We start from the raw sequence: 16,654 nt of genomic DNA on the forward strand, positions 1-16,654 counted from the left end.
GACACTAAAAAAAAAACCTAAACAAATCAGACACTCACTTCAGCTGTGTTCTGTGAAAATACTCCCAGACATTAAACTGGTCCGTGGCCTGAAAAAGTTTGGAAACCTCTGGTTTATGAGATTATTCCTTGGTTGACACGTCTACCAGACACATTCAGACTCAAGTTGTATCCTTAATATATCCTCTTTATGTCAACTACCAGTACCTGAATTACCTATTACAGTATACGTTTTGGGCTTAAATAATAAGTTATAAAGCCAAACTTTTTTTGTTGGTTTTGATTTGTTCACTTCAGCATTGTTGATTAGTTTTTGATGTGGCAAAAACAAGACACCAACAAACTCATAACTGTGCTTTAAAATAACCCCTTTGATTATCCACGAAGGGAAAAAGTCTGCCCCCAACAACAATGACATTTTCTTTTAAATATTAAAATAGCATTTTCCTCTGCAATTTCGTTTTCCCCTGCACCACAATCTTTAAAAACACAGAGGGACAGATAATAACAAGGTAAGGGAAAAATAACTTTAACAGTTTCCTAGCAACACATTTGACTCAGTTTTACACATTTGAACAACAAAATTAAAAACATTTATTTTACAAGGCTCTTTTGAGCCTAGGAACAGACTGACGACCTGTACAGGGAGTACCCCACCTTTGCCCAAATGTAGCTGGGTTAGGCTTTGAGCCAATGACCCTCAAAAGGATGGAAATGGATGGAAGCCCCGGTTTAAAGTCCAATAAATGACCTACACTACTGGTCGATTTTTAGATCTCTCTAACGTCTTTAGCTTTTCATTAAAAAGTATTAGGCTACGTTCACACTACAGGGCTTAATGCTCAATTCAGATTTTTTGAAAAAAATCTATTTTCTTGCAAGGCCATTCATACGGTGGCCAACAGGGCTCACACTACATACAAAATGAACAACGCAACGGCATTCCCCAAGCACAACGGCATAAAACGCAGCACAACGGAAATGGTGGAAAAAGAGAAAATGAGGACTTTTTTTTCCTACCGGCGGAAAAAACAACTCAGTTTCAAACTATTCGGCGCTCCTGAAAGCTATGTGATATTTGTACTAGATTCGGGTGTTTTCTTACTAAAAAATGTAATTTCTTACACATATACGTTTGTCTAAAAATATAAATTCACCCAGCTCTCCACATAGAGACATGTGCATCTAATGCTCCTTGTCTTTTTCTAAAATTACGACTTTTAAGTTGTAAATTTACGAGAAAGAAAGTCATAACTGTTAAATTACGAGATTTTAAGTCGTAAATGCACGCGAAAAAAAATCTCGTCAATTTACGTGTTTTTTTCAACAACAATGGAACTCTTCCTATCGAACTTACAGCTCAAAGTCTTCTCTTCACAGTTAAATCTGAAACCTACTTACAACTAATACAGTTAGACCAGAGGTGGGCACTGAGGGCCGCATTCCTGCATGTTTTCCAGCATACCCTGCTCTGGCATGTTCTAATTGGCTGGACACACCTGAACCAGGTAATCAGCCATGAGTAGGGCAAGACTATCTGGAAATCATGCAGACACACCCGCCCTCGAGGCCTGGAATTGCCCACCCCTGAGTTAGACTGTTCTTGAAGCTATCTTGGAGGTCTCAAAAACTCTTTCTCCCATTCTGTGATTGACTTTGGATTTGCCAGGGTTTCCTTCTGTTTCCGAGCACATGCAACTGTCTCCTCTGACACCTAGACTTTTTTTTTGTTTGCAATTTCTCACTAAGAAAGACCAGTATTTTTCATTGTTGTTCCAGTTTTTTCTGACTTCCATACCCATTTCCCTTGATAAATGTCTTCTCTTGCTTTTTTTTTGAAGCAACACTTTCAGCTGTGCAGTTGGGTTCAGCTGAAGCTCCTGAGGCTTTGGTACCACAGTGAGCTCCAGCTCTGCTTTCATGCAGCTTGTAGGTAATCAGGTAAAGCTGGTGCACCAGTAGATATGACTTCTCTCTCTTCTCTCTTCTCTCTGTTGCACATAAACAGCTTTATAACCATTAATCAACTCGTGTTTTATAGCAGGGGTCTTTGTGTTATTCTGAAATGTACATGCATTTTTTTAGTGTCAGGAAGCTTTACATTGTTTTTTTTTTGGATGTTCAAAATTTAGTTTTTTTTACATTTAAGGCTGTTTATTGGACTTTATCACCTTGAACGCAGGAAAAAGATTGTTTCAAAAGTTCAAACTTTGATAAGACGTGAATGGAAATTAGATTCAAGTTAAGCTGTAAAAATAAATACAACGTTCTCGTGAGGTTTGTGTTGTTCAGTTGAATTGATTCTTTTTTTCAAAGTAGCTTTTCACATTCAAGCAACTGAGCAAAAAAAGGGGTTTACAAGATAAGCCTTTCTGTTCCAGTGACAGCGCTTCTCTTCTAAAAGGGTTGATTTTTTTAAACGTGTTCATTTTAATTTCTGTTTTTTAGAGCAAAAGCATAATGGCGCTCACAAGGGAGCCTGTTTAAAACAACTGTGATTGTTTTACAAAAAAACTTGAAGCACCAACATGTAAAAAAAAGACGTTTTGTAGATTTCCATTCAGGAAGATACAGATGCACAAGCAGCCAAGAATTTTACTTTTACAAATGAATAGTTTTAATACTCATTTTTATCCTAGTCATAATATTTTGGACAATATTGTTTCTTTTTATTTAGAGGAACAACAAGACAAAAACAAACAAATACTAAATTGTGCATGTTTTTGGTTCATGTAGTTTGGCACCAGCAGTAATGCAGTAATCAAGCCTTAAACATATGGAGCATCTCAGAGAACTGCTGAAAAGACTCCTCCGAACTTAAACAAACATGTAGTGAATATCTAAATCCCTTTAGAATACATGTAAAAAGATTGTTGTGTGGACAACACTGCCTTTTGTCTCCTAATGCCTCATAATCTCGAACTGCCCTTATGGTTGGATAAGGGCAGTCTGTGGGTGAAAGATTGGCAAATCTAAACTGGACGCACAGGTGACCCGCATGAAATTTTAAGACTGTAGACTGCTCGGTGAGTCCGTAGAGAGAAAACAGTCATGCACACTTAAAGGTCAAAGGTCACTTAACACGTAATGATAAGCAAGGGTGAAGACGGTGTGACGCAGGCATATGGTAGGGATTTTTTTTTCCAACCCTCCCTCCCAAACTGCATAAAGGGCCCGTTAGTGCTGTTCAATCTATAAGTGGGCGTCCCTTGCGTGTGGCCTGTCTGTTGGAAATGAGGACATTAGACAATCACAGCGTAGTTAATGTGGGCATCCTACAGGCCTTCTACAGGCACTTACATATAACGTGCATACCCTATGAGGGGACATTTGCATATAGTCAGAAAGGGTCCAGTACTCCCACCTCACTAATGTCTAGAGTGCAGCGTAAAGGCAACACTTTTATGTCATGAGTCCGTTCAATTTTACAAATACTTCACAACGCATTTACAACACACAACGGTTTGTTCCATTTTATGACGTCCCTTAAGATGGCCAAACAGGCTCAGGGGAACTGCAGGGCACCCTTTTAAGATGCAGTCGCTCTTCTCTACAACCTTCTACGGACCTGGACAACCCAAAAACCCGCACCACACCGGTCAACCTCCTGTACGGGTGCATTTGACTAAGGCTTTAACTGGTAACTTCACAAAAGAACAAATTCCTCTGTTACATATCAGCCTACCAAAGAAAGCTGATTAGTATTTTATAACTGGCAAGTTTGTATAGATGCTCTGACTGACAGATACAAAAAGTTTGGTTCAGGGACTCCAAGCTGATGCTACGATTCAGCATTTGATTCATTGAATCAATTCATTGAATTTAAACACACTTTCATCACATACACACTCAGTACTTAAGAGAACAAGGGTCAAAAAGTGAGCACACATTTAATACCTTGAATTATCTTTGGCCACAAGACTCAGAGTTAATATTACTTATAGAGAGGACGTGTGATGTTTTTGTAAAGTGGTCCTAAAATACACAAATCTTTTTACACACACGGCCGTTGAGTGCTGTGAAAAATTCACTTGCTTATTGATGCTTTTGATTTTTGGTCACAGAAATCATTTTTGCAGAAAACTGATTTCTCGCTGAGTGATGATTAATAAAAACAATCTGCTGTATGTCAAAGCCGAACAACACTTTCAGACCTCCATTAGTCTGATCCCACCACTCACTCACTCCTAATGAAAGGCCGCGGCGCCTGTCCACACAGCTGGATGGTTGACTAAATGCGGTGTTTAATTTACACCGCTCAGCATCATCGTGCACATCGGGGGACGGCCTTGCAGCCGACCTGGATTTGGCATCTCGCTGAGAACAATGCAACAGGAAATGGGGAAATGGGATTAGCGAAGGCAATTACCCAGCTCTGGATTTGTCTGATAAGTTTCCTTTTTTTTCAAAGATGATTTGATGTAACCTGCAAAAGCACCATCACTCCCTTTTTACCTTCAGGGCCAGCTTGAGAATTTTTGTCAGGGAAATACTATGCTTCTGCGAAAGCTGCTAAAAAAAATGGTTCCCTCAGATAATCTGATTAGTTTGTTTGTGTTGGAAAAGGCTGTGTGTTGTCTCACAAGCAGATGGATTTGTGGAAGCAGAAAAACTCAGCTATGAGTTGGAGACGGCAAAGTGAGAATGACAAAGTGCGATGTGTTGAAATCAAAAGTAGTTTAACTTTCTTTCATGTGCTCCAGCATATATTCCTTAAAGACCCACTTCAAGGAAAATAGTATTTTTGCCATTTTTAACATCTTCTATGGCTTTTTTTCTGATGATGGAGGACATTTATTGGGAAAATTAAACCTATTGTAGCATTTCTGAGTACCGTATTTTCCGGACTATAAGTCGCCCTTTTTTTCATAGTTTGGCAAGGGGTGCGACTTATACTCCGCAGCGACTTATATTAGAAATGAATTGAACTAAATACATTGTTAACCCTCCTGTTATGTTCATTTGTGAGGAACAGAGATGATGTATTTGATGTATGAGGTATGTTAAGTGTTAAGAGTATGTTAAGTGACTCAGAGAATCAGCAAACCTTTTTTTACAATAAGATCTTGAAGGCTAACAACATAATATTCTATTTTTCAATGATTTCATAGATTCAGAAATGCAATAAAAATGACAACTGCTTCTACAAATACAGGATGAAAACAGAGTATTAGTTGGCCAATGATGCTTCATGAAAGGAATAAATAAATAAGTATGAGAACGATTACTGTGAAATTATTAGATAAACAGTCTGCTATGATTGTGTCATATGAGGTTGTGAAAGTTATTAGTTCTTGGTCAGATTTTGTCAAATAAATTTCCTGTCAAAATGCGACTTATAGTCCAGTGCGACTTATCTGTGTTTTTTTCTACTTATAATGCATTTTTGGGCTGGTGAGACTTATACTCCGCAGCGAATTATAGTCCGGAAAATACGGTATTTCTTTTTCTAAATCACTGTGAATGCAGTTAAAAAAAAATATTTGTAATGTAGAAAAAGCACTGGTTGGGCCACAAGCTCCCTGCTTCAATCCATTCTGATGCATTCACTTGATAGACAAGTTAACATTTGGTGCAATTTCAACAAGGAAGATGTACCTCATCTTCAGGTATGCTTGGTTTCCATCACTCACATGTGACATAATTGGTCTTCACTCTGAGCCAATAGCTCAAATGCTCACTTCCCTCATAGCCAATCACAGTGAAATCCTTGCCTATGAATTCACTGAAGTTTGTATAGCTGCATTCCAGACATGTTGCTGGCCCACCTCTGCCCCGTTCTCCTCCTGGCTCTTTGATTCGCCTCGGTCAGGCCTTGACAACCATCAGCGTGTCGGCTCTGGGGTCTCTTCACTTGGTTTGATGTAATCACAAACATGCAAGATCTTTCTGGCCCTGAGCCCAGCCACCAAAGACTACTGAATATTTATGCTTCACTATTAAACCTTTCAATCCCACTTTCAAGATCTCTCCGTATTGAAATAGATGCTTGTTCGTCTTTGTTTTCCTCGTTTGAACGGGCATCAGGGTCAAAACTTTATGGCTGGATAGCTCTGATATTGGTCACAATTTTTGTTAAACTGATAATGTTAGACTGGGGGTGTGAGGGGCTGTAAGCTAGTGGGAGAGCAGAGAGATGAGAGGAAGTACGGGCAGCCTTGCTCTGCATAACTGGTCCCCCCCAAAACTCAGAGGGAAATTTTGAATAAACTCCTGCAGCTCTGCAGACACTATGTCCTAGAAAATGACACAGGTTTTTGGATTTTGGCTAAAAACAGCATAAAATACCACTTGGAATGCTCCAGATCAAAGATCAAATAGATCAAAAGATGACTGGAGTGGGACCACACGCCTTAGTGCAACAAAGACACATTTACAAAGCAAATTATAAAGAATTAAGGTTAGATTTATAAAATATTACAAATCTGATGCTTCAGTGACTGATCTGACATAAATCAACTGTTTTATGTCACATTACCCATTTGGAAATGATATGTATGAATCTTACAAGCCCAACAAGTTTTATGTCTCTTTTATCTAAAACTTATAATTTAAGCATAAGACAGTCAAACCACTTATAAGATCCTTAGTAAAATAGGACAATATGAAACTTGTATGTTTTGGTAACATATGAAGAAAGTGTATGATAGTGGTTCCACATACATTATTATATTAGTAGGCATGTGTAATGTAGCCTAGCCTGTGACTAGCTGGGATGGGCTCCAGCAAGACCCCCGTGACCCCGGTAAAGGGATGGAGCGGGTCAGAAGATGTATGGATGGATTTAAGGACCAACTATTCCTAATGACATTAGCAACATGATATTGTATCCAGACAGCAAATATTAAAAGGTGATATCAAGTTATATGTTGCTCTTTTGTAATATTTCTCAATGAATGTTACATCAAATTGTGGAAGTGATTTGTAGTTCTGATTTGCAGTTACAGACTGCAATGTTTAGCTTTAAAATATATACCATCAATTGTAGTTCTTGTTACTGAACCTGTTGTTTGTGCAGTTGAGCTACTAAACTGAAACATCACTTGTTTTTTCATTTTCTGTATGAATGATTTGATTGTTCTTTCTCTGGACACCCAGAAGTCAAAGGTACAGAAAAGAAAAGACCCTGCTAAAGAATTTCTTCAGATGTACTGTCATCCACAAACTAGTTCAAGGGATAGAAATCCAGAAAAGACAGTATCTGAATTAATGCTGGAGATCAAGGAGCTGAAAGAGGAGAACACTAAATTGAAGGAGATGGTTGTTCATATTATTCACTAAATTATTTGTCAAATCATTTTTCTAAAGCATTTTATCCTGCCATTACTGTACTATATTGTTTTTTACTTGGCACTGATGTAAAATAATTTTTGTGTTTATATTTTTGTTTCTGATGTACTGTGTGCAGATATACCAGAACTCATGAAAACCATGAAAAATGTAATTGATTCGGTTGTACCTACTAAGCGATCCAGGCTTAATACAAATTAAATTAAATTAAATTAAAAGGAGCTTAATACACCACCGATGCCCCCCCAGAGTTTTGGTTCCTCACCACCATCCCCCCCTGGAGCTACATAATCCAGTTCCGTGTCTGACATTGTGACTCCACCCCAGAAGGACTCGCAGTCTTCTAAGGTCATTTTTTTTAAAGAATAAATGAATATGGTACATACATTTTTGAATGAGTATGGTTAGTGTAATTTGCTGTCTAAACTATTTGGAGCTGAACAAATATACACTTTTCTAACCCTAAATTCACTTCTCTCCTTGTTTAAACAGGTGGAGATCTACCCTGGAACTGGAGAAATTTGCGTGGACGTACGGTTTAAATTCACATTCAGCCACTGGATTTGTGAGACATCTGGTCACACCAGTCTTCCCACCAGAGATACTGCTGGTGAGCAATCTTCGTGGGGGCAAACGAGGCGGAGGCGATGCTCGTCTACAATTGGACAAGCATAAATTGGACGCCATTTACAGTAAGTTTTCAGATTTTTATTTATTTGTGTGTGTGTGTGTGCACATTTTAGACCTCATTTACCATAATGACAGTCTACCACCTTTGGTTGTACAAGTGGTACCAAGAGAATCTGGCACTATTTTACATCAACATTATATAATGATTCTTCCTATTTCTATTGGTCTCTTTGACATTACAAAGCACACTAAGTTCTCATATGTGTGTGTAGGTGTGTTTGTGTGTGTGTTTATATGTAGGTGCAACTCTTGAGAGGTGGCCAGGGACACAGATCTCCAGCATCGGAACCACAATAAATGGCAAGATTACAGAACTCCGGGCGAAACGTAAAAATGTTGCTGTGTCATTAATTGTCATGATTAGGGTTTGGGTTGGTTCTTTAGGTTGTTTCCTGTTTTATTTTGAAGGCCCTTCCCTGTTTGTTTAGTTTAGTTTGACGTCCCTCGTCCCAATCTTTCCTGATCATTGGCGCCTGTGTCTTGTCAGCCCCGTAAGTATATATGTCTTGTCACTCCCTTCCTCTTGTGCTGATCCGTACTGTTTGTTCCCCCCTTCAAGTGGTTTTGCTTCTATTGTCAAGTCTAGTCAAGTCTGTCCTCAGTTTATGTTACTCTTTTGGTTTTTGGATTCTCTGTGGTACAGCGTCCTTTGTTAAATAAATAGATTTTGCTTCCTGTCCTGCATTTGCGTCCTCCACCAACCCTAAACGTTACATGATTGTTCCTTATTTAAATTTAGTCTTTAGTGTTATAGACATTGAAGAACTGTATTTATGTGAAGGGGAGGGAAATTGTAATAGTTGAAATTAGTTTAAGTGGTACTAAGGCAGTATGTGATGTGCCTGTTTGTAATTGCAATTTGTAATGCAATCTCAGTGTCCATATAATTTCAAATGAAGTCATGCCACTTCAATATGTGCTTCATATAATTTTAACAATTAACACTTGACATTGTACACATACATGCATAAAAAGTATGTTGTTTTATATAATGCTACAACAGTTATTTATAGTTTAACAAACAGTCTTGTAGAAAATTTGTAAGGAAAATATATTTTACTATGATGTTATATAGCATTAACAAACAAACAACTTGTATGTAATGATACATAAACATACATACAAAAGCTAAAAGCACTTCTGGGTTTCTACTTTCTACTACAGAAATAAATCTTGTTTAAGCCCAGGTGTGAGGAAAAGACTTGTTCAGAGCACTTTCCTCCCAATTTTGGATTATGGGGATATTCTGTATATGAATGCTACCTCGTCAACTCTCCGTAGTCTGGACACAGATTATCACAGTGCCCTGCGTTTTATCACAAACTCTGCATACAGAACCCACCATTGTGAACTGTACTCTCTGCTCTCTTGGTCTTCACTCAAAGTCAGGCGACAGAAACACTGGCTAATATTCACCTATAAGGCCATTCTCGGCAAACTACCTCAATATCTGTGCCGTCTTCTTTCTCCTGTTAACAATATATATAACTCTCGTTCCTCACTCAAATTGCTTCTTTATGTCCCTAGATTCATCAGTGAATTAGGAAAAACAGCCTTTTCCATTGCTGCTCCGCTTTCCTGGAATAATATTCAAAACTCTCTGCATTTAAGTGACCTTATTCCCTTGAATTGTTTTAAAGCAAAACTTTCTGAGCTCTTAAAAGAAACATGCACATGTCACCCTTGACCTATCTGTACCACTTATAATTGACCTATTAGTCATTGTCCTACTGTTCATTTCAATTTTTATTGCATTTGTATTTTGTAATGTATTTTTATTTAAGTTGTTTTAACCATTCTTTATTTTGTATTGATGCCCTTTGGCCCAGGTCTCCCTTGAAAAAGAGATGTAGTCTCAATGGAATTTCCTGGTAAAATAAAATAAATGAAATACATATTTATATATGTTTTTTATACTAGGTTAGTCATTTTAATTTGATGACATATAATAAAAGTAAAAACAACATACAAAGAAAGCACAATTTCCCCGTAAGGAATATACATTTTACTTGCAGAAAACTTACATTTAATGTTTTATTTTCATATACGAAAAGTATATGTCATGTATGAAAAGAGGCCACTTTCAGGAGTTTATCATATAAAGGACTTATAAGTCTTAGAAAATGCATATATGTAAGGGTTAATGGCCTACGAAGTGTGCGGTTTTTAATTTTTTACGCACGCCGTGGAAGCCTTCCGGGAAGTGCGTTAAAAAGTAATAACGCATACTTCGAAGGCCATTAACCTGCTTATACCATGGTCACTTACAAAAGCAATAGATATTAACCAAATTTTAGTCCTTAATTCTTGTTTTTTTCCGATTTGGATCGGTTTTCCCACAAAAAGCGGACTATGTGTTACGTGATGCGGCGCATATAGTCCGCGTCGCGCAGCACCACCGCTGCAGTCAAGATTCGGCGATATATATATGCTGATCGTCCCATTTATTACATTTATTACATTTTTTCAATGAGCTTTTCTGAATTTTACTGCCTTTTGTAATTGCTGTTATTTTTTATAAATATGCAATATAAGTCAAGATTCGTTCTTTTATTCATTCATGGACCTATAATACTAATTACAATTGTTTAAATGCGCCGTAGTAGGACTATTTCACAGGAAAAAGCACCTGGGCCGGCCCTGACCTCCTACATGAGTCCTCTGCTCACATTAACCACACTGACATCTACGCAGCTGCTGCCCCCTTCCATGCATCCCCTCTGCCTCCTCACTCCAACTGCTCTCCAGCTCTGCCCACTCCTCCTGCTACTGGAGTAGCCTGGTGGGAGGTCTAATTGCAACAGATTGTGCTGCTGTCCTGCAACATATGGTTCACAGCCCTGACAGAACCAATCAAAGACAGGAGATCAATGCAGGCTCGGGCTCACCAGCTGGGTTAAAAGGCACAAATACACTCCACTGCAGCAGTACCTCACGCTGAGGTCAAAATGGACCAGAGGGTAGTGGATCCTTTATTTAACACTGATAACAGTGCATGGAGAGTGTAAAATTGTGAAACGAGCACTGAGTTTTTGTAGAAGTTACATTTCTGGCTTTGATTTGATCATAAAAAAGCAAGTGTTTTTAAATGACGTGTTTTGTAATATTTAAAATAATAATATTTCAACAAATGTTGTAAAATACATTATCTTTGGCAGTAAATTGAAAAGTTGAAATTAGTTCTTTGCATCCCCTGGGGGGGCAGTGGGTGAGCTGTAGACACAGCCGTGTGCAGTTCAAGGTTTAACCTCCCCCAGTCCAACCCTTTAGTGCTGAATGTCAAGCAGGGGAGGGAAGGGGTCCCATTTTTACAGCCTTTGGTAAACATCAATCGTGGATTTGAGCTCACACCCTTCCAGGGTGGACACTCACCCACAGGGCCACTGAACTGGATAAGGATTTTCAGTTGTTTAAAGTGGCAAAAACCAACAAAGACACAACTTTCTTGAGTCAAGGATTTAAAATGACATAATAAGACTGACAATTGAACAAACACAAGTGTTAGAAACTGCACAACAGATTTTATCATTTAAAATCTCTGCTTGATGGCGTTTCAGCTTATGATCAGCTAAAAGTAACCGTAAAGCTTTGTTTTCTTTCTATATCACTAATGTTACTTTGAGGATTTTTACCCTAAAAACCAAGGTAAAATGTGAATATTTAGTATGTTTTAATTACATTTTTTCTACAAGTTTATGCTTTCTGTCCATTTCACTTTTATTTGTCTTGTAAACCGCCCTCTATGCTTTCAGAAGAAGAGCAACAAAATAAGTCAATAGGAAAAAAAACATCACCGACTTATTGTCGTTCTTGAGGTTGAACGAACGCAATCCTAATGCTGCAGTCTGTAGACGGGACAACTCTTGTAATTTATAGAGCGCATGTTAATAAACTCATACAACACCTCACAAAATAAAACAGACTCAAAGTGATAGAGATGCAGGAGAAGCCTGTGATAAAGGGTAGCGTGCACATGCAATCTTTTTGTATTATTAATGAACACATGAATAATGAATCAGCGAGTATCAGCAGCTCCGACACCCCAGCCCTGTGCAGTGTTTTCCTGATCTGTCTGAGAGTGACAGATATCTCTCTAATACGAGCTAATTTACTTTTGATTGGCAGATCTGATTAAATTCCATTTAGAGCTGCTGTCAGCGAGGCTTCATTTCGAACTCACAAATCTCCCTCGGCAGGTAATCAGGCGTTTTGAGAAACGCTTGATGAGAGAAATTTGGTGAAATCATTCAGGAGAACATTGCTCCGACCAGTTCATTACCAAGCGCAGCTTTGAGCAAAAACACAGCGAAATGAAACGTCTTTCAAGGCCGATCACAGCAGCGCCGACAGACCTGATGATAACACGGAACACAAAACCATTTTGAAGCCACATGAATCTAACAAAGGTTCCAAAAGACTTTATGTAAGGAGAAAACACTGCTAAACCTGCATTATAATGGCTCGCAGTACTCAGAGACTACAAGTATCATTTTGTTTTTGCAATGACGGAAATAAACTCAAAAGGTCCAAAAACTCCTAACAGTCATGAACAGTGTGTAGCACCAAAGAAACACACAAAGACACACGTGATGTTGTTGGTGCAAAAGCTTCTACAATCTATCCCCTCATTACTCCTCAAGCATCATTGAAAGGCTAGTGGGGAAAAATGTGGGTTTTAAAGTTTGTAGATTTTGGACGACGTTCAAAAAAGTGCAGTTGATCTATTGCTCGCAATATTTTTCTACAGGAGTATATGAATCCATGGCTTAAATTGAATTGAATAATGGCTAAATCCGAATTGCTTCACTACCACTCTGGCTGCTCCCTTCTCCAGTTGTTGGGGCATTTGAGCTGTAGTGGTTCCAAGTAGTGGCTTGAGGTTGGCCATCCCTCTGCTGGTGGGGTGATCTTTGTCACGCTTGTGGGAGGAGGACAAACTTATTCCTTCACGTGGGTGTGCTCTGAAGCACGGAAGTTTAGACTGAAATGTGTTATAAAACCGATGTTGTTATGTATTTACCAAGCACTGGAAGTCACAATTCGGATTCGGCCTTTATGTCGTACACTATGAACATATTAGAAATAGTTAGCAAAAATCTTCAGTTTCCTAGGAAATCCCAAAATTAACTTTTATCAATTCCTCCAAAATTCACACAGACCTGTTGGAGGTGACCCAAAAAAGAAAATGGTAGCTATGGAGATAAAGCCTTGGCCAAAACCGAATTACTTCCCTACCCCTCTGCCTCCTCCCTATTGCTCCAACTGTAGGGGCATTTAAAGCTGTAGTGATGTCCCAAAGTGTTCTTTGAAGGAGGAGCCATAGCGACTTAAGGCTTGCTATTCCTTCACCAATAGTTTGATCCGCGTAGTGCTGTGGAGCGAACGAGAAATGCATTATTGCGCTTGTTGCTTTCATTTATTTTCTGCATTCATTCTCAGTGGAAAAAGCCACAGCAAAACATGACTCTAATATTCGGATGTCAGGAGTCAAATGATTTTAGTGCCATTGGCAGATTTCGTTACCATGACTACAGGTATCTCATATTTGTTAATATAACAAATTTTTTTTTGTCAATAATGACAGGAACAGCATTACATTAATGGATGGTATGATAAAATAATCAGCTTCCACAAACAGAAATTACACTTTTTTCCATAGTCTCTATTGATACGAGATGATATCTGTTGATAAAAAAAAGCCCATTTTCTGAGAACCCATATTACAGCTTTAAATAATTCAGTTTCAGAAAGCCCCCAAGAGCATAAAGTTAGCATTCCATCAATGACGGCTGACTGCAAAAGTTTTGAATATTATAAAAGTGGGAACACTGCTGTATTTAAAAAGAAGAAACAGACTTGTGGACATCCCTGTGCTGTAATAGGATCTGACTGTTCTGTTATTGGAGATGCTAACGAAGTCACTGGGAGGCCCGTCTCCCTGTTACCAGGTTGGAGTTCAATCTAATTCCACCACATTTCTTGCGTGCTCCAAAATCAGCACAGACAGAGCTCCAGTTGTCCCGTGACAGTCCGGGACAGCAGATCTTTCGGTTCGCCAGAGTATCAGACGTGACATATCCTGCTGATGCTCAATTGGATTGTGAACTGAGGAGGCCGGCTACCTTTCGCTCTCCATTGTGCTCCCTGCGCCGTTCAAAAGCAGTTTATGCTGCACAGTCCTGCCGGGGGAAGCTGTTACCTTTTGCAGAGAGCTGTTGCTATGGAGGACGAGGTGCTTGGTCTGTTCAGGTGGGTGGTGTGTGTCAAAGTGGCACGCACATGAATGCAAGGTCTCCCAACAGAACACAGCATTTCAACATCACAGCTATTCACCTAAATTGTTGGGATTTGTTATGACTAAACAGTGTTTCTAAAAGCAATTAAAGATGACATGGGAGCAAATTCATTACAAGAGCAAGCTAAATGTTTTTATACATTTATCTAATATGAATAAATAAAGGCTGGAACGGCTGACAAGGACACAAGAATTTTTTTTTATCAAGCTTTAAACTCAGGAGTGTGATAATTGACATTGGGCTTTATGTGATGATTCCTTACATTTCACTGTACAATGGACAATGACATTAAAAGCCCGTCTATCTATCTATCTATCTATCTATCTATCTATCTATCTATCTATCTATCTATCTATCTATCTATCTATCTATCTATCTATCTATCTATCTATCTATCTATCTATCTATCTATCTATCTATCTATCTATCTATCTATCTATCTATCTATCCATCTATCCATCCATCCATCCATCCATCCATCCATCCATCCATCCATCCATCCATCCATCCATCCATCCATGATCATGTTGAGTTCTACAACAACTTGACTCTTTTTTCACCTGGTGATCTGAACGTCCACGCCTCGTCGTCGTCAAAGTGTGTATCTCCCGCTGTGAACCTCTCTCCGGGGAAGAAGGCGTGTGCCACCGTTCCTCCCGGACCGTCAAAGGGGTATCCGTCGTTGTGGTCGGCTTTGGTGAAGTCGATCTGAATGTCCGCGTCGTTTCCGGCCACCTCGTGGAAGTTCAGAGGGGCGATGTCGCTCCAGACTTTCAGGGCGTAGTACATGAGCGCTCGGACGGTGTCTCTGCCCAACAGAGCCGAGTCTTTGGGGAAGGTCCTCACTCTGAAACAAGATTGTAAAATGTTTGCAATTTGTTTACTAACAAGACAAAGTGAGAAATGAGAATCATGACAAAAGACACCAACATCAGTCAAGGTGACACCTATGGCATAACACCTCTTTCGGTAATAAATTATTTTCAGTTTGAACAACTCATGAAGTCTTCTTGAACTAAGACCTAACGGTAAACCCCCCAAAAATACACCCAACACATTAACTTACAGTTTTTCTCAGTCGCTTTAGTACAATTCTCAGATCAGAATGAAATTCCCAAAACTATTTGTTCAATCTTCACATCATGATGTCACTTGTGCACATCATATAAGCAGTTTCTCACTTCTTTGAACAAGTTGCAATTGCTTTGGTACATCCATGCAAATGATTATGTACAATTCTCTGCTCTTTGCTACATTATCAATTGTTTATGTCATGTTGATCAAAATGTATTATATAGTTCACTGTGCAATAGTCTTACTCCTCAAAACACCTAGTCTTTAGTTCATCGTATAGGTCATTAACTGCAAAATGGTTAACCAAGTTGTCATAATGTGACAAAAATATTTTGCTGCATTGCAAGAGAGGATATTCGCTGTGATGTGGATGAGAATTTGTGGCCTAACATACAGGAACGACAAGAGGTGTAGGAAGACCTCACCAATTCCTACTGCACTGCCTGTACAGAATATTGTCCTATCTTTTTTTCCCCTTTGTGTTACTGTTTGCAGTGGTTTTTTTCTATGTTGGTAGGACATGGTCTGTCAACAAATTACAATATGAACAATAAAAGTGTAAATGTGAATCTTGTCCAGTCTCTTGCAATCAAACAAAAAAGGTGTAACTTATATTTTACAACAATTGTCATCAAAACTTTAGCCATAGTTTCCATCAGAACCTCCCTCTAAAGTACACAGTTATATTGACAACATGACTAAGTAATTTGACTGTCTTGTTCGTAGACAATGACACAAGGACTTGACATTCTGATGGCACTGACATGTTCAATGACATAAAGACTTACCGGTAGTTTTGAGAGATGAACTAAAGATTTTGAGCTACAGGCTTTTGCAAGAAATCTATAGTGTTTTGCTGTTTGTACAAATTGTTTTGAGAAATGCACGCACGTATTTGCAAACTTCAATTCTGATCTGAGAATTGTACTAAAGCGACTGAGAAAAACTGTAATAGAAAAAACAATTCCAGGCTTCATTTGTTGGGGCAGTAATGCATCAGAAGTTGTTTAGTTTGCTGATAAGTTGGGGGAAAATCCATTGATTGTGACGAGAACTGAACCAAGTGAGAGTGACGTCGCCCATAGAATTCTATATTTCCCAATAGAAGTCTATGGGATTTTGGTTTCTTCAAACCATCAGGTAATTCCTGTTTGGAATTCAAGGGGAAAGGGTCACTTAGTCCAGTTCTCATGTACAGTCAATGGAAAAAAGCAAAAAGAAAAAAATGCAAGTGAAAGTTTTTTTAAACAACTTTTTACTTGTTGTAAATCTAAAGAAAATAGTATTGTCAAATGTCAAACAAGA

At 38.7% G+C, this 16,654-nt stretch overlaps 1 protein-coding gene across 1 annotated transcript in view; it reads right to left on the minus strand.

The window, feature by feature from the left end:
* LOC105355263 (matrix metalloproteinase-17) overlaps positions 1-16,654 on the minus strand; it is a 119,862-nt gene that overhangs the window by 34,943 nt on the left and 68,265 nt on the right. Inside the window, exon 4 of the mRNA XM_023960393.1 lies at positions 14,836-15,122. Coding sequence (XP_023816161.1) covers positions 14,836-15,122 — 287 coding nt within the window. The remainder of the gene's footprint in view (positions 1-14,835; positions 15,123-16,654) is intronic.

This window comes from Oryzias latipes, chromosome 12 (assembly GCF_002234675.1).
Source record: "Oryzias latipes chromosome 12, ASM223467v1".
NCBI lineage: Eukaryota > Metazoa > Chordata > Actinopteri > Beloniformes > Adrianichthyidae > Oryzias > Oryzias latipes.